Source organism: Rhinatrema bivittatum, chromosome 3, assembly GCF_901001135.1.
Source record: "Rhinatrema bivittatum chromosome 3, aRhiBiv1.1, whole genome shotgun sequence".
Lineage (NCBI taxonomy): Eukaryota > Metazoa > Chordata > Amphibia > Gymnophiona > Rhinatrematidae > Rhinatrema > Rhinatrema bivittatum.
In genome coordinates this window covers 285,686,426-285,704,976 of record NC_042617.1, presented here as the reverse complement: position 1 = coordinate 285,704,976, position 18,551 = coordinate 285,686,426, and the positions used below count along the sequence as shown (strand labels likewise).

The 18,551-nt window shown below is 50.2% G+C and overlaps 1 protein-coding gene across 10 annotated transcripts in view; it reads left to right on the top strand.

Moving 5' to 3' along the window:
- R3HDM2 (R3H domain containing 2) overlaps positions 1 to 17,902 on the top strand; it is a 447,291-nt gene extending 429,389 nt beyond the window's left edge. For all 10 annotated transcript variants that reach the window (XM_029594890.1, XM_029594896.1, XM_029594892.1 and 7 more), the window contains 3 exons: positions 1,309 to 1,406; positions 1,765 to 1,849; positions 17,006 to 17,902. In XM_029594890.1, coding sequence (XP_029450750.1) covers positions 1,309 to 1,406; positions 1,765 to 1,849; positions 17,006 to 17,349 — 527 coding nt within the window. In that variant the 3' untranslated portion in view covers positions 17,350 to 17,902. The remainder of the gene's footprint in view (positions 1 to 1,308; positions 1,407 to 1,764; positions 1,850 to 17,005) is intronic.
- The last annotated feature ends 649 nt before the right edge of the window (positions 17,903 to 18,551 follow it).

Genomic DNA, 18,551 nt, shown 5'->3' with positions numbered 1-18,551 from the left:
TTGCTTTCTGCATCAATGCAAGATTCGAGATCGTCGATCCTGTTCTTTTGAGACTCAAGAGATTCTTTTATCTCATCAATAGAGGACTGTAATTTATTCAGTTTATCTTGTAGAACTGCCAAGCCATTCTTCGAAATTTCTTTTATGAAATTGACTTTCATTTCCTGGATCGTCTTCTCAAGTTCCGTCGCCATTTGCAATTCTCCGGTCTTCACCTTCTCTCCTGTAAGTCATTGCGTTTTACCAGTTGTACCTCTCTAAACCAGACAGAGAGCAGTCTGGCAACTGCCACCATCCCCCAGAGTAGGAATGGAATATTTCCAGCGACAAAAGAGCAGGTTTAGGAGGAGCTTTTAGTAAGCCTGAACAGAGCTCTTCTGAAATGCGACTTCACAGCTTCATGACGGTACCAGAAGCCTCCCATTTGTCCCATTTTAAACCATATGCATACTAATGATGGTTTTTTTTAAATGCAATCTGGTCTGAATCATCTGTCAAGCAATTACGGGATCTCCATTGATTTTTCCCAACAGAACTCCCATTGGTCTCCATCATGCTTTTTGTGGCAGTTCTATAGGTGTAATATATTTTATTTAATGCCCCTGTGCATTGTTGTACATTGTGAAGGCATTCTGTTCTTTTCGATTAAGGATGATTGAACATCAAAACTGTGTGAACATGAGGATTGAAGCTCCGATTGTTCAACATTGCATTGACTGTCAGCATTCCAGCGAATCGCTTGTGTAGGGCATTTTGGATATCATCTTGCCATCTATAAAACCATTTATTTTGTCTCCATGTTTGTTTGATTTTATAGATGTGACTTGCACATTCTTAGTGATTTTTCAAGTGCTTGGTATTTTTCCTGGATTGTCAGCTACTTCCTGCATCTCTGAAATTAACCATACTGTAGCAGCCCTCCTTTGTGAACTGATCTAATTTTTTCTCAACAGTGCAGTTGCTCATGTGTTGCCCTCTGGTCAGACAGGGGCTGGGATTGCCAGCTAGCTCAATTTTTTCACTGACAGATTGAGGCAGACTTTTTTCTGTGTGGCCTGTAGTTCTGCTTTTCCTAAGAAAAACAGAACTATGGCTCCCTTCATCCAATGGGATCAAATCAAGACTGGATCCACCTTCCAGTATAAAAATGGAGCCAGATGGGCGCTCTAACAGGAGCTCAGAAACTGTGTTGCTATTGACTGAGCCCTGAAGCTTCCTAAAATATTACTTTTAAATATTGTAATCATCATCCTTGCATGATAGACAGGAAGAAAAAAAATATAGACAGCTATTTTTATGTATTTTTAGGTGATGGTCGATATTCGCTGCTCGGTCAGCCCCTGCAGTATAACCTTTCTGTGTGCCCTCCACTTCTGCATAGCCAGCCCTCTTACTCGGTACATCAGGTAAGCACTGACCAGACCCAACCCTCATTCTTTTGCCAAGTCCCATTCCCTCCCCAGGCTAAATATTGGATATTAAAACAGCAATACCCTCTGCATTCCTCAAAGTATTCCATGGTATAAACCTCTTATCTCATCAACATGCAGACACTAAGGACATCCAGGCTCATCCAGTCTTTGCCTGTTCGCCCTCCCTACTGCAGTACCTGCTGATCTTCAACTGTATCTTTGCTTCTCCACCGCTAAGGAGCTCACGTGCTTATCTCGGGATTTCCTGAGACCCAGTATCATTTTTGCCCACACATCTGCTCCTTGCACTTACTATACTTTCCATGATGGCATTTTTCTCCTTTGGTTGCAGGGACAGGCTGGAATGAAGCACGGGAACAGAGGGAAGAGGCAAGCACTCAAATCTGCATCAACGGATCTGGGAACTGCTGACATAGGCAAGAGCTTGGCATCTCACGTCAGGGGTGGCGGGAGGTATTTTGGGAGGGAGGGAAGGGAGGCAGAGCATTTTTGGGGCACAAAGTAGAGGAAGGGGACCAAAAAATCAATAAGTATACATTGAAAAGCTGTACAAGGCAGTCTTCAGTGTATAATGTAGGCATTTGTGCTTTCTAGATTTGTTTCATTAATATAAGATTTTTGTTCATATTGAGGGATTAGCAATGAGTACTGTTCTTGTTGCTGAAGTGAATGTGTTACTTTTGTTGCTTGCAGCTGACATACTCAAGCAGGATTAGGGTGGGGGATGATGAATCTGTAGATGGGTATGTATGAGAAAATGCAAGTATGGACTAAGAAAAGACAAATGATGGTTTAAGTGGGAAAGATTGTGGTCAGGTTGATAAGGGGGGCTTAGAGAGGGTGAATGACTAAGTTGGTATGGGAAGGTAAATGAGAGATCAGGCAAGTTAAGTTGGGTGAGATAGGTAATTTAGACTGCAGGTGGTTGGATGTGTGGATGATGGAGGGTAGGTGACTAAAGGTAGGTGACTGATGAGTAAGTAAAAGACAGGGATTGTGAATGAGCAGATGGATTTGATGATGGGAACGGAGGGTGAGTAGCTGATTAGGGAAAGTAGATAGTGAGCACAAGGAGAGCAATATTCACAGTCTTTTCCATAGGTAAAAATGCATTTTCCCTGTATGTACCAGGATCAGTCCAGACAGTGGGTTGTTCTTCCCTCCCCCCCCCCCCCCCTCCCAGCAGATGGAGTCAGAGCAAAAACTGAGAGGGCACTCTCTCATAAGCTGGTGCACCCTCTGCATCCCCTCAGTATTTCTCTGACTCCAACAGATGCGGGTAACACCTTCTGTTCCCCAGTTACTTTAGAGAAATTACCATTTGGACAATTTATTTTCTTTTTCTCTAATACTCTTTCCTGGATGGATCCTAAGTTTAAAAAAAAAAAAGAGAGAGAATAATTTCCTCTGTGGACAGTTCTGCTGAAGACTTGCAGGCAGAACCTTTGTTCCTGTACGTACCTGGATCAGTCCAGACAGTGGGTTGAGCCTCCTTTCCAGCAGGTGGAGACAGACTAAAACTTGCAGGATGCCCTATATCAGGACAGAGCCTATCCTTTCCACCCTTCTGTATTCGTCTGTCTCCCAGCAGGTGCAGCATCTCCCCTTCGGTTCTCTGCTGTAGGCTAGTCAGCCTCTTTATTCTCTTTAGGTTCAAGCAAGTACTTCTTTTGGTTCTTGTTTTTAAAAATTATAGAAAGTGATTCTCTGAAGGAATTTGTACCTTCTTTAGTGCCTTTTTGTGTGGGAGACTTCCGTCTCCCAGCTCTTGCCTGGCTCAGGGGGGCTTGTTCCCTTTTGCAGGAGGGGGTTCCCTGTTTAGTCCTGAGTCCGTGTACGCTTCCAGGTGTGGGGACCGACGCTCTCTGGGCCTCGTTCCCCCTCTGGCTGCCGAGAGGGTTTTGAACCCGCTGCTGCGCTCAGTAAAAAAAAAAAAAAAGGAGTTTCAAAGTTTTAACTTTCAATAAGTTGCAGGTACTCACCTACCTCTAACTTATTTGCAGCAGTTGACCAGCTTTTTTAACTTTTTCTGGTCAGTATAGGATTAGATCCGGCAGTCAGAGAAGCAGAAGGCAGCAGGTTCCCGCCTGCTCTCTCCTGCTGTGCAGCCGAGGTTGCTATGTCCCGGCTGACAGCCTGTGTTTCTTGTGGGCTGTCCTCCTCGCGTTTTTCGCAGCAGGGCCTCTGCACTGCTTGTCTGCCGGGTGGGGAAGGTCCCTCCTCGGCAGGACAAGCAAATTTAGCCCGGGGCTCCACTCCTCCCGGCATGGCTAGGCCTTTCCCGGGTCGGCAGAGCCCGGGAACGGCCGCCATCTTGGATTTTTCGTCTGGGCCAATTTCAGTGTTCCCTGGGGCTGGGGGGCCGGATTTTTTCGATTTAACCCCCGATTTGGCCACCGCGGGTTCCCAGGAGGGGGGTCCTGACCTTCCCTCACCCCCCCTCTCTTCCCCCCCCCCCCCCCCCTGGTAAATCCAGGGTCCCTTTTTCCGCGGATTTCGTCCTCCTCATGCACAAATCTTATTTAGCTAGCCTGCATGAGATGAATGAAAGCCCCCCCCTTGCCCCCCCCCCGTCTAAAATCCCTCGCTCAGCGCCGTTGACCTCTGGATCGGCTGCGGAGCCTCAGGGACCAGTGCGGGTGGTCCCGGGGGTGCCCCCCTCCTCCCCTCCCCCGGTGTCTCCTGGGTCCTCAGACCCCGCTGCTTCCTCGGATTCGGCAGATGCCCCCCCTAGAGGGGGATGACCCCAGAGCCCTTCGTCTTTTTCGTAAGGAGGAGCTAGAGCCCCTCCTCCCTTTTGTTTTGGAGGAGCTGCGTCTGGAAAGTCCCTCCGTGGATAATCTCATGGCCTCACTTCCTAAGGATATGAACCCAGTTTTGGGAGGGCTCCGGGCTCCGGCCTCGGCCTTTCCCTTCCACCCTATGCTTAAGCTCCTTATCCTACGGGAATGGGAGGCTCCTGAGTGTTCGCTCCGGGTGGGGCGTGCGATGGATAAGCTCTATCCCCTCCCGGAAGAGGGCTTGGAGCTGTTGCGATATCCATCAGTGGATTCTTATGTTTCTGCAGTGGCCAAGCACACCACGATCCTGGTGGAAGGTTCCTCGGCCCTAAAGGATTCGCAAGATCGTAAGCTGGAGGCTCACCTGAAGCGCATCTTCGACGTGCTGGCCCTAGGGGTTCGGGCATCTTGCTGTAGCAGCCTCATGATGCGGGCAGGCCTCCAGTGGGTCCAACAGTTACTCTGCGCCCAGGAGCTTCCGCCAGGTGAGGCAGAACAGGCCGAACGTCTGGAGGCGGTAATCGCTTACGTGTCGGACGCCCTCTACGATTTGGTCCATGTCCAGGCGAAGGCGATGGTTTCAGAAGTGGCTGCCCGGAGGCTCCTTTGGCTTCGCCACTGGTCGGCTGATCAGTCCTCGAAGACCCGGCTGGGCATCTTTCCCTTCAAAGGTAAGATGCTCTTTGGCGAGGACCTCGACAAGCTTATGGACTCCTTGGCTGACAACAAGGTCCATAAACTTCCAGAGGACCGCCCTAAGGCTTCTCGGTCCTTCGCGGCCTCTCGCTTTCGCTTCAGGGGTCAGCGTCGCTTCACTTCTCGAGGGCGGGGCGGTACTCCTAGGGGGTCTTCTCGTGCGCTGTCCTGGTCGCAGTCCTTTCGTGGCAGGCGGCCCTTTCGCGAGGGCCAGCCCGTGCGTACTACCGCTAAACCTGCCACACAATGAAGTTCAGCCGGCCCATCCCTCGGTCCCTTACCTCGGCGGACGCCTCTCCCTGTTTTTCGAGGAATGGGTCAAAATCACTTCAGATCAGTGGGTCCTTGACATTATCAGAGACGGGTACGCTTTCGACCTCGTCAGAGAACTTCCAGATCTCTTTCTGTTCTCACCTTGCGGCCGGGCCAAGAGGGACGTGGTGGTCCAGACTCTCTCCAAGTTTCTGGATCTGGGGGGGTGGTCCCAGTCCCAGAAAGGGAAATTGGCGCTGGCCAGTATTCTATTTACTTCACCGTGCCCAAAAAGGACGGGTCCTTCCACTCAATCCTGGACCTCAAGAGGGTCAATCGAGCCCTCAAGATCCCCACTTTCGCATGGAAACCCTGCGGGCAGTCATTGCGGCGGTCTGTCCAGGAGAGTTCCTTGCTTCCCTTGATCTCGCAGAAGCATATTTTCATATCCCCATCCACTGCGACTACCAGAAGTTTCTCCGATTCCACATTCTCAACCAGGACTTCCAGTTTCGAGCTCTCCCCTTCGGCCTCGCGACCGCTCCTCGCACCTTCACGAAGGCAATGGTAGTAGTGGCTGCGGCCTTGAGCCGGGAAGGGATTCTTGTCCATCCCTATCTGGACGATTGGCTCATCAGGGCCAAGTCGGAGACCTCTTGCCAGCGGGCAGTGGATCGAGTCCTGGAGCTCCTTGCCTCTCTAGGGTGGATAGTGAACTTTTCCAAGAGCAAGCTTCAGCCCTCCCAGGAGTTGGAATTTCTGGGAGCACACTTCGACACCCGAGTAGGCAAGGTTTTCTTACCTTGGGCGCGAGCCCTCAAACTGATCGGTCAGGTTCAGAATTTGATTGCGCTCTCTTCACCGACGGCCCGGGATTAACTCCAAGTCCTGGGCTCCATGGCTTCTACCATCAATCTGGTCCCCTGGGCTTTGCTCATATGCATCCATTACAGAAAGCTTTGCTGTCTCGTTGGCAACCAGTGTCGGAGCAGTTCCACGTAGTCCTTCCCTTCTTGGAGTCTACTGCCAACGAATTACAATGGTGGCTGTCCCTTCCTCATCTCCTACAAGGGATGCCTCTTCAAGCTCCACAGTGGACGATAGTAACCACGGACGCCAGCTTGTTGGGCTGGGGTGCGGTCTGCCTATCTCAGTCCACCCAGGGGACATGGTCTCAGACTCAGTCGTGCTGGCGCATCAATCGGCTGGAAACTTTGGCGGTCCGCCTGGCCCTTCAGGAGTTCCTTCCTCTGATCCGCGACAAATGTGGTACGAGTCCTGTCCGACAACTCCACCACAGTCGCCTACATCAATCGCCAAGGGGGCACTCGCAGTCCCCTGGTAGACATAGAAGCCAGCCGCCTACTCGCTTGGGCGGAGCGTCACCTACAGTGCCTTGCGGCCTCTCACATCGCCGGAAAAGACAATGTTCAAGCCGACTTCCTCAGCTGGCAGTCGCTCGATCCGGGAGAATGGGAACTCTCGGACGCGGCCATGGCTCTGATAGTGGACAGGTAGGGTCCTCCTCATCTCGACCTCATGGCGACTCTGCGCAATGCCAAAGCCAATCGGTTCTTCAGCTGCTGGAGGGAACACGGCGCAGCGGGCGTGGATGCTCTGGCTCTCCCTTGGCCGGCGGACGTGCTTCTGTACGTGTTCCCCCCCCCCCCCCCCCCCCCCCCCCGTGGCCTCTGGTAGGGAAAGTTCTCAGGAGGATTGAACTCCACCGGGGTCCGGTGATTCTCGTCGCTCCCGTGTGGCCGCGAAGGCCGTGGTTCGCGGATCTCATCAATCTCGCGGTGGACGGGCCCCTGCGCCTCAGTCATCTCCCTCGTCTCCTCCGGCAGGGGCCTGTATTTTCGACCAGGCCGATCGCTTCTGTCTAGCGGCCTGGCTTTTGAACGGCGTCGTCTGAGGCGCAAAGGTTATAGGGAGGAGGTCATCTCCACCCTGCTGCGAGCCCGGAAGCAGTCGACTTCTCTGGCCTATGTGCGCATCTGGAAGGTCTTTGAGTCCGCATGTACGGAGGCGGGCGTCCCGGCGCGCTCCACCTCGATTCCTTTGGTTCTTTCTTTCCTTCAGAAGGGTCTCTCTAAGGGTCTCTCCTTCAGTTCCTTACGCGTTCAAGTCTCTGCGCTTGGCTCTCTCCTGGGTCGGGTGGATGGTCATGCCTTGGCTGCTCACCCGGACGTCATTCGTTTCCTGAGGGGCGTTAGACACCTCCGCCCTCCCTCTCGGGCCACGTGTCCATCGTGGAGTCTCAACCTCGTCCTTTGTGCTCTCTGTGCGGCTCCCTTTGAGCCTCTTCACCACTCTACGCTCAAGGATCTTACTCTTAAGACTGTCTTTCTAGTCTCTATCTCCTCTGCTCGTCGTATTTCCGAGCTTCAGGCGCTGTCCTGTCGGGAGCCCTTCTTGCGTTTTTCTGATTCCGGGGTCTCTCTCAGGACGGTTCCTTCCTTCTTGCCTAAGGTTGTCTCCGCTTTTTACGTCAACCAGTCGGTGGAACTCCCCGCGTTCTCTCCGGAGGAGATTGCGGGTACGGCTGGGGGCGACCCCCGTCGACTGGATGTCAAGCGAGTCTTGCTTCGTTATCTTCAAGTCACCAATGACTTTCGCGTTTCGGGCCATCTCTTCGTCCTTTGGAGTGGTCCCAACTGGGGTAAACAGGCTTCTAAGACCACGATTGCGCGGTGGTTGAAGGAAGCCATTTCCTCGGCATATCTTTGTCAAGGTCGTCCACTTCCTGAGGGTCTGAAAGCCCATTCTCTGTGTTCTCAGGCTAGTTCTTGGGCGGAGAGTCAGTCTGTCTCTCCACAGGAGATTTGCAGGGCTGCCACTTGGACGTGTCTGCACACTTTTGCTCGGCACTACCGTCTGGATGTACACGCTCCAGTGTTCGGTTCCTTTGGGCAGCAAGTGCTTCGAGCGGGACTGTCTCGGTCCCACCCAGTTTAGGGAAGCTTTGGTACATCCCACTGTCTGGACTGATCCGGGTACGTACAGGAAAGGAAAATTAGTTCTTACCTGTTAATTTTCATTCAGTCCAGACGCCCTTCCCTGTCTGTCTTCTGTCCTCTCGAAGCTTGTTTTCTTGCAGGTCTGCAGATTTCATATTTTCCTTGGTGCAAGATTACTGAGCATTTACACCGGAAGCCTTGGTGGTTATTTTATACCAAGTTTATGCAAGAGCGTATAGGTATACTATGCTTCTACATTATTCTATGGTTGCTCCGTTGAGCTTTTGGTTACTTGCTTGATCCTATTCTTGGTTTTATTGTTTTCTGCTTTGACATACGTTATACTGAAGGGTGAAAGGATAGGCTCTGTCCTGATATAGGGCATCCTGCAAGTTTTAGTCTGTCTCCACCTGCTGGAAAGGAGGCTCAACCCACTGTCTGGACTGATCCGTGGTACTACAGGAATGAAAATTAACAGGTAAGAACTAATTTTCCTTTCAGTGGCAGACCTGTCATTTTCCGCCCAACCGTTCCTGACCCCCGTCCTCCTCCGGCTGACCTGGCGATGGACCCGGATTGGATGACCTTGGTCCTTTGGCGCACATTGAGGGGGATGATCCTCGGTCTTGCGCCTTTTTCAGAGGGATGAGTTGGACCCGCTTATTTCGCATGTCCTGGCTGAATTGGATATCGAGGCTCCCCAGGAGGCCCCTGGACCCAGCACTGTGACAAAGGGGGACCCGGTCCTGGCAGGCCTCCGGCCCCCATCGAAGACCTTTCCTTTTCATCCTATGCTCCTCCAATTGTTGTCCAGGGAGTGGGAGACTCCGGAGGCTTCTCTGCGGGTTGGCAGAGCGATGGACAAAGCTGTACCCACTCCCGGAGGAGTCCCTGGACCTGCTGAAGGTACCGAAGGTGGATGCTTCGGTATCGGCAGTCACGAAAAGGACTACTATTCCAGTGACTGGAGGAGCAGCCCTCAGAGACCTGCAGGACCGCAAACTTGAGGTTTACTTGAAGAGGGTTTTTGAGGTCTCCGCCCTGGGGGGTTAGGGCTGCAGTGTGCAGCTCCCTAATGCAGAGAACAGGTTTTTGGTGGGTCCAACAACTGTTCAGCACACAAGAGCTTCCTCCAGGAGAGGCACAGCAGGCGGAATGACTAGAAGCCGTTATTGCTTATGGCGTGGGCTCTCTGTATGATGATCTCAGAGTACTGGCCAGGTCCATGGTATCAGTGGTCTCAGCTAGATGCCTCCTCTGGCTCAGAAACTGGTTGGCTGATTCTTCTTCCAAGTCTCAGCTGGGCTCCCTTCCCTTCAAGGGTAAGTTGCTGTTTGGAGACGAGCTGGATCAACTCATTAAATCGCTCAGAGAGAACAAAGTACATAAGTTTCCGGAAGATTGTCCTCTGAGCTCCAGAACATATAGCACCACATGAAACCATTTCAGAGAACAATGACGTTTCCGCCAGGCTAGACCAGTTTCTCACAGACCTCCCTCTTCAAGATCGCAGTCCTGGTTGTTGGAAATCTGCTGTATTCTCCGTGAGGAGTTAGCAATCTCTTGTAAATCTGCTGTTAGACTGCGGAGATAGCAATCTGTTAGAAACCCGCTATCTGATGGGAGGAGCAATCAGATAGGAGTTAGCAAACTGATGTAATTCTGTTATGATTGGCTCCTAAGGGGAGGAATCAGCTATCTTGTAGTGTCTCAGATATCATCTTGCTAAGGAGTAGCAATCTGTAATGAATCTGATATAGTTGTAGATGGGTCCCTGGGCCGGTGGCAGATGACCACTCCCCTGGGAGGATATCCCGAGAGGGACCACTGGCTATACTTGAGTATGGAGACAGACACACATTAGTTCTTTTATTAAACAGGTTATTGAAACCCCCAGAGCTGATATGCCCAGCAGGGCTGTAGTCCCTCAGGTACTGGAACAGCAATCCAGGCCGGCTGAGCTGTTGAGAAACTGTAGAAAGTGAGTAGGCAGAGTAGACAGAGTTCATGAACAGAACTAGATGACAAAAGGTCTCAAGGAGGCTCAGGAGCTGGAAAGGTTTAGGCCCTTGAGGAGCGAGTACCTGGTTCCAGGGAAAGCTCTGAGAGAGCGATGGTAACTCACGAATGTTTGTAGCAGCGATAGCTTCCAGGCAGTAGAGGATCTTCAAAGTGTCCAGGAACATGGGCCCTCGAGGAGCAAGTATTGGTTCCTATCTGTAATCTGAAAGTAAAGAAAAAGAGCGAGGCCCCCGAGGAGCGGGTACCTCTGGTAAGTCCGAGGAGGCAAAGTAGCTTGGGAAGCGAAGCCGAAGCAATCCCCTTGCTAACCCAGTTAGATAGTGAATTAGAAACCTTTAAATATTGGAAGCGGATGACGTCATCTTAGGGGGATGCCCCTGAGGTTCGCGCCCTTGCTGGTACGTCAATCAGAGCACGCGCGCAGCCCTAGGTCTTCAGGCAACCTGGCAGATCTGCAACGTCGATCTGGTCCACGGACGCCGGAGAGAGATGGCATGGAGACGCCGTGGCAGCCAGCCATCCATCAAACTCGGAGGGAGTCGCCACAGAGGTAAAGAGGGCGGAATGAGGGCGTCGAGCAGGGACGGACACAACACTGGTCTCATTCCTTTCAGGGACGATGACCAGCCCGAGACACCCACGCCCAAGGGACTTCTGCTAAATCTGCCCAATGAAACATTGCCGGCCCACTCTTCGATTCCCCAGATAGGAGGATGTCTTTCCCTCTTCTACGAGGAGTGGGTCAAAATTACCTCAGACCAATGGGTCTTGGATATTCTACAGCACAGTTATGCTTTAGAATTTGCTCGACCTCTCAGAGACAGGTTTGTCTTCTCCCCGTGTGGACCAAGAAAGCAGTGCGCAGTGCGACAGACTCTGGATTGACTCCTGGATTTGGGGGCCATTCTCCCTGTGCTGGTACCAGATCATGGGTTCGTCCATTATTCCGTCTACTTCATAAGAACATGCCATTCTGGGTCAGACCAAGGGTCCATCAAGCCCAGCATCCTGTTTCCAACAGTGGCCAATCCAGGCCATAAGAACCTGGCAAGTACCCAAAAACTAAGTCTATTCCATGTTACCGATACTAGTAATAGCAGTGGCTATTTTCTAAGTCAACTTAATTAATAGCAGGTAATGGTCTTTTCCTCCAAGAACTTATCCAATCCTTTTTTAAACATAGCTATACTAACTGCACTAATCACATCCTCTGGCAACAAATTCCAGAGTTTAATTGTGCGTTGAGTAAAAAAGAACTTTCTCCGATTAGTTTTAAATATGCCACATGCTAACTTCATGGAGTGCCCCCTAGTCTTTCTATTATCCGAAAGAGTAAATAACCGATTCACATCTACCCGTTCTAGACCTCTCATGATTTTAAACACCTCTATCATATCCCCCCTCAGCCGTCTCTTCTCCAAACTGAAAAGTCCTAACCTCTTTAGTCTTTTTTCATAGGGGAGCTGTGCGGACGGCAATCGACGCAGGGTCGATGGACACCAGTACAGACAGCTTGGCCCATCATAGTCCCCAAGAAGGAAGGCTCCTTCCGACCAATATTGGATCTCAAAATGGTCAGCAGGGCTCTCAAGATACCACACTTCAGGATGGAAACCCTGCGTTCAGTTATTGCTGTGGTGCACCGGGGAGAGTTCGACTTGATGGAGGCTTATCTTCATATCCCCATCCTAAAGGACCATCAGCGCTTCCTTCGCTTCAAGATTCTAGGGCAGCATTTCCAGTTCCAGGCCCTGCCCTTCGGCCTGGCAACTGCTCCTCGCACTTTCACCAAGGTAATGGTAGTGGTGGCGGCGGCGGCCCTGCGGAGGGAAGGAATTCTGATCCATCCCTATTTGGACGACTGGCTCATCCGGGCTAAGTCCAGGGACCTGTGTCAGCACGCAGTCGAGAGAGTACTACTTCTCCTCCAATCGCTCGGCTGGGTCGTCAATTTTGCCAAGAGCAGTCTGACTCCGTCGCAGTCCCTCGACTTCTTGGGAGCTCATTTTGACAACAAAGTGGGCACAGACTCTCTTCGTTTGGATCGGGCTCAGTCTCTCCTCAATCAGGTTCAGCGCTTTCGAGACCTCCGGTTTCCCACAGCAAGAGTCCATCTCCAGGTGCTGGGCTCCATGGCCTCCACTATAGATATAGTGCCTTGGGCGTTTGCCCACATGCGTCCCTTACAAAGAGCATTACTCTCCCGTTGGAAGTCGGTGTCTCGGGAATTTCAGGCTCTTCTGCCGATACCACCCTTAGCCAAGGACAGCCTGACCTAGAAACATAGAAACATAGAAATGACGGCAGAAGAAGACCAAACGGCCCATCCAGTCTGCCCAGCAAGCTTCACACATTTTTTCTCTCATACTTATCTGTTTCTCTTAGCTCTTGGTTCTATTTACCTTCCTCCCCCACCATTGAAATATCTAGCTTGATTAGTTAGGGGTAGTAGGGGTAGTAACCGCCGCAATAAGCAAGCTACACCCTTGCTTATTTGTTTTACCCAGACTATGTTATACAGTCCTTATTGGTTGTTTTTCTTCTCCCCTGCTGTTGAAGCAGGGAGCTATGCTGGAAATGCGTGATGTATCGGTCTTCTCCCATGCCGTTGAAGCAGAGAGCCATGCTGGATATGCATCGAAAGTGAAGTATCAGACACATTTGGTTGGGGTAGTAACCGCCGTAACAAGCCAGCTACTCCCCGCTTTGTGAGTGCGAACCCTTTTTTCTTCTCCCCTGTCGTTGAAGCAGAGAACTATGCTGTATATGCATTGAAGGTGAAGTATCAGGCTTATTTGGTTTGGGGTAGTAACCGCCGTAACAAGCCAGCTACTCCCCTCTTTGTGAGTGTAAATCCATTTTTCCACATTTCCTCTTGCTGTTGAAGCTTAGAGCGATGTTGGAGTCACAGTAAGCATGTGTATGTTTATTGAATAAGGGTATTGTCTCCAGGCAGTAGCTGTCATTCTGGTGAGTCACCCACTCTTCATTGGCGGACTCTTGACTTTATGGATCCACAGTGTTTATCCCACGCCCCTTTGAAGTCCTGGTGGCTCAACCTTGATCACTTGCTACGAGGGGTGGACCTGGAGGTCCCATAATGGGTGATCATTACAGCAGATGCCAGCCTCGCTGGCTGGGGGGCAGTGTGCAGACGGCTATCGACGCAGGGTCAATGGACACCAGTACAGACAGCTTGGGTCATCAACCGTCTGGAGACAAGAGCGGTTCGTCTTGCGCTGAAGCACTTCCTTCCCCTAGTCCAGGGTCGATCAGTCTGAATCCTCTCTGACAACACAACGACAGTAGCGTACATCAACCGTCAGGGAGGGACAAGGAGTCTCCATGTCGCTCAGGAAACGAACAAGCTAATGCCATGGGTGGAACTCCACTTGTCCCATCTGGCGGTATCGCACATTGCAGGGATGGACAATGTTCAAGCAGATTTCTTAAGTCACCAACGCTTAGACCCCGGGGAGTGGGAACTGTCCCAAGAAGCAGTGTCACTCCTCTTCATGCGATGGGGGACTCTCCATCTGGATTTGATGGCCACTCAAAGGAACCGAAGGCTCCGTGCTTCTTCAGTCGCAGAAGAGAACCCGGCGCAGAGGGCGTCTATGCCCTAGTCCTCCCATGGCTGCGGGACCTCCTGCTCTGTGTTCCCACCTTGGCCCTTGATGGGGAAGGGTGCTCCGAAGAATAGAGAGTCACCAGGGGCCTGTGATCCTGGTGGCTGCGGAATGGCCTCGACGGCCGTGGTTTGCAGACTTCGTCAACCTAGCGGTGGACAGCCCGCTTCAACTGGGACATCTGCCGAACTTTCTACGGCAGGGCCCAGTAATTTTCAACCAGGTAGATCGCTTCTGTCTAGCGGCCTGGCTTTTGAGCGGGCGCCGGCTGAGAAGAAGGGGGTATCCAGAGGTGGTTATCTCCATTCTTCTCAAGGCTAGGAAGACTTCCACCTCCAGGTCCTGTATCCGGGTCTGGAAAGTTTTTGAGTCTTGGTGCCAGTCCACACAGCTTTCTCCACGTCATGCGACCATAGCCCAGATCTTGTCTTTCTTACAGCGAGGTCTGGAGATGGGATTAGTCTACAATTCCCTTAGAGTTCAGGTGGCAGCCCTTGGTGCTCTCGTTCATCATCAGGATGAATCTACTCTTTCAGCACATCCTGACATAGTCCAGTTCTTGAGAGGAGTAAAGCTTGTGAAACCACCGATCTGCAATTTTTGCCCTTCGTGGATCTTGAATTTGGTCCTTCAAATTCTAGGCGGTCCACCTTTTGAACCTCTGAAAAGAGCTACCCTCAAGGACCTCACTCTCAAGACAGTATTCCTGGTGTCTATCTGTTCTGCTCGCAGAATCTCAGAGCTTCAAGCCTTGTCATGTAGGGAGCCTTACCTACGCTTCACGGATTCAGGAGTGTCCTTGTGTACTGTGCTATCATTTCTACCACAGGTCGCCTCATCCTTTCATTTAAATCAGTCAGTGGAGCTGCCGTCCTTCCAGGATGAGGATTCCAGAGACTTTAGACGCCTCGATGTCAAGCGCGACCTCCTTCGATACCTGGAGGCTACCAATGACTTCCGTTTATCAGATCACCTCTTTGTCCTCTGGAGTGGTTCCAAGAAAGAAAACAAGGCTTCTAAAACCACCATTGCCCGCTGGCTAAGGAAGCAATTTCTACGGTGTACATTGGCGCTGGGCATCCATCGCCAGACGGTATAAAGGCTCATTCTCTACGAGCTCAAGCAGCCTCCTGGGTAGAAAGCCGAGCGGTCTCTCCGTAGGAGATTTGCAAAACAGCTACCTGGAAGTCGTTGCACACATTTGTGCGTCACTATTCCTTGAATCTTCAACCGCCGATCGTGGGCTCTTTTGGGGCTCAGGTCATTTGAGCGGGGCTATCAGTGGCCCACCCTACTTAGGGAAGCTTTGGTGCATCCCACTATCTGCACTAATCCTGGTATGTACAGGGAAAAGAAAAGTATTCCTTACCTGCTCATTTTCATCCCTGTAGTACCATGGATCAGTCCAGACGCCCACCCTAAATATTTTTGTGGGATTTTGGGAAAATTTCCAGCTCGACTATCTAATCTTTTCAGGACCAGTATGGGACTGATTAAGAGTTCTTGTTGCAAGTTTGCATTTATACATGTTTACAGTTATTGTTCAATTTGTCTTGATCCATCCAAGGTATGTCTTTCTGGCTTTGATATTCTTTATACTGAGGGGATGCAGAGGGCGCACCAGCTTATGAGAGAGCGCCCTCTCAGTTTTTGCTCTGACTCCATCTGCTGGAAGGGAAGGACAACCCACTGTCTGGACTGATCCATGGTACTACAGGAACAAAAATTAGCAGGTAAGGAATAATTTTCTTTTTACCTGCTTAGGCGGAGTCTTTGAATATTGCCTAACCTATCTGCAGATAAAAGTATATTCATTGTTCAACGTGCATACTTTCACTTGTGGATTCTGGAGACAATGGTTGGAACTTTATTTATTTATTTAAGAGATTTTATATACCGCGGCACGTTTGGAACATCACCTCGATTTACAATAAAACATAATGCAGCAACGGGCTTTACAAGAAACATGTGAAAGATATAAAGAAGTAGCAACAGACTTTACATTACAAATTCATAAGTTAACAGGAACTGCATAATAACTGATATATGTACAAAAATGTACAGAGCAATAACGAGTTACTGGAATTGCTTTAAGGATAGGGTTACAGGATGAGCTATCAGGGGAGGGTACTACCAGTGAATTTATATTGAGGGGAGGTAGGGTTAAGTATAAGTACCAGAGGGTCCGATATATTGAGTGATTAACAGGGTAAGATAAGGGGTTGGGGGGGGGGGGGGAGAGGATGCGTATAGATCATGCAAAGGTTTGATTATGCAAACATACAGAGAAAGTAAGAAGGATCTCTGCAGGCAATATTTATAGGGGAAATAAATCAAAGGTTGTGCAGTCTTTCGCTTTGATTATTAGTGCAAAGCCTGTGGGTGAATGTACTTTCAGACAGGCCGATTCAGTAAAAACACGAGCGAGCGGACAAACACCCGCTCTCCCGGCGCGCGCACCGGCGAGTGGCCGGTGCGCGCGATACAGTATGCAAATGAGGTGGTGCGGTAGAATCGGGCAAAAGGAGGCGCTAGGGACACTAGCACGTCCATAGTGCCTCCTTTTAGCTCGGAGCGGCGGCTGTCAGCGGGTTTGACAGCCGACGCTCAATTTTGTTGGCATCAGTTCTCGAGCCTGCTGACAGCCATGGGCTTGGAAACCGGACGCCAGCAAAATTGAGCGTCCGGTTTTCGGCCCGACAGCCGCAGGCCGAATTCAAATTTTTTTTTTTTTAACTTTTTTTTACTCTTCGGGACCTCCGACTTAATATCACCATGAAATTAAGTCGGAGGGCGCTGGAAAAGTGCACAGAAAAGCAGTTTTTACTGCTTTTCTGTGCACTTTTTACTGCTTTTCTGTGCACTTTTCCAGCGCCGGAAGAAATTACCTTTGGGTCGGCACTAATTTCTGAAAGTAAAATGTGCGGCTTGGCTGCACATTTTACTTTCTGTATCCCGCGCACATACCTAATAGGGCAGGGCGCTATTAGGTGCCGCGAGTTGGACGCGCGTTTTCCTCCCCTTACTGAATAAGGGGTAAGGGAAAATGCGCGTCCAAGAGCAGGCTAACAGTGCACTCCATCGGAGCACACTACTGTATCGGCCTGAGAGTTTGCAGTTTTGATTATTGCCCCCCTGAGTAACTGAGGAGGTGAGAAAGGGAGAGTTGCATTGGTTGTCAGCACTTAACATGTGTTTCCTTTCTTCCTCTTCCCTGCTCCCTCCACCCTTAGTCCTGGGTCGTGTGCTAGAGGTCACCGATCTCCCGGAGGGAATCACCCGTGCCGAGGCAGACAAACTCTTCACTCAACTTGCCATGTCTGGTGCCAAAATCCAGTGGCTGAAGGACACTCAGGGGCGTTCTGGTGGGGGTGCCGGTGATGGTCGCGGCACAGTGGAAAATGGCAGGCACCCGGGTGACCTCGCTGCCTTATACACCATTGTGGCTGTCTTCCCCAGTACAGTGGCAGCTCAGAATGCCTCCCTCAGACTTAACAATGCAGTCAGTCGGTTTAAGCTGCGTGTGGCCAAAAAGAACTATGACCTGCGGATCCTGGAACGGGCCAGCTCGCAGTGACGGGAGGAGGAACAGGAAGAAAAACTAACAAAAACCAAATCAAACCAAGCACACTGGACCCTCGGATTTCCTCAGTTCCCTTCTCCACACTTTATATCTTCCTTTGGATACTTCTACTGCCTACATTTTTGGGGAACTTCCCTGTCTTCCCCCTTAACATTTTTTTGTTTGGTTGGTTGTTATTTTTGGCCTCCACAGTGATCCAAACATGCTCCTTATATATATATATATATATATATATATATATAATTTTTTTTTTTTGGTCTTTCTGAATATATTTATATGGATGGAATTAAGAGACACAGACAAGAGTAGCGACCAGGCAAACTGCATTGATTTGGCACAGAAGGCTCTACCCACGTATCTTTCCCTAGGACACACTTTGTAAATCTTGGGCTTTTGTTTTGGTTTGGTTTTTTTTTGTGATTTAGAAGTGGGGAAGGAATGGGAGAGGTTATTTAATTGCACAGAGATATGGACTGGGTTATATTTCACTGTATGTTTTTATTTAATCTGTTTTTTTTTTTTGTTTTTAAATATAAAAACAAAAAAAGGATTGTCACTTTAAGGTGGTGGTTTTTCAATGCAAAGAGTTAAAATCTGGAGGAGGGCGGGCAGGAAGAAAAGAAAAGTTACAGTATATAAATAACCCAAGGCTGGTTCATTTTTTTCTTCAAGGACAAGCAGGATGGTAGTCCTAACACATGGGTGCCATCGGGGTGGAGCCCAGATGCGGAAAACTTATGTCAAAATTTCTAGAACTTTGACTAGGCACACAGAGTATGCCCAGCATGCCCTATACCACGCGTCCACATGGAGTCCTTCTTCAGTCTCTTTGTTTTACGTGGAGCTGCAAGCCTCGCGGTGATTGAGCTTACTTTGGCTGTTTATAGCCATGTGGGAAACGTTTTTGCGGGGTTTTTTCCATCAGTTCCATCGCTAGGTTCCTCTCTGTGCCTTCCTGTAGTGCCTCTAGTCAGATTTTTGGCGTTTCAGATAATTTACCTTTTGCGATTGATTCCCTCCTGTGATGGTGGTGCCTTGGTGCCTGCCGCCATCACTTTCAGCTTTGCAGGCCTTTTGTTTGCCTCGACATGGTCACGTCCTGTTTTCGCCGGAGGGCATCGCATGTGGTTACCGCTTATGTGCCAAGATTACCCTGAAGAGATATCTGCTTTGACTCAACAAGATAGATCAGCTCT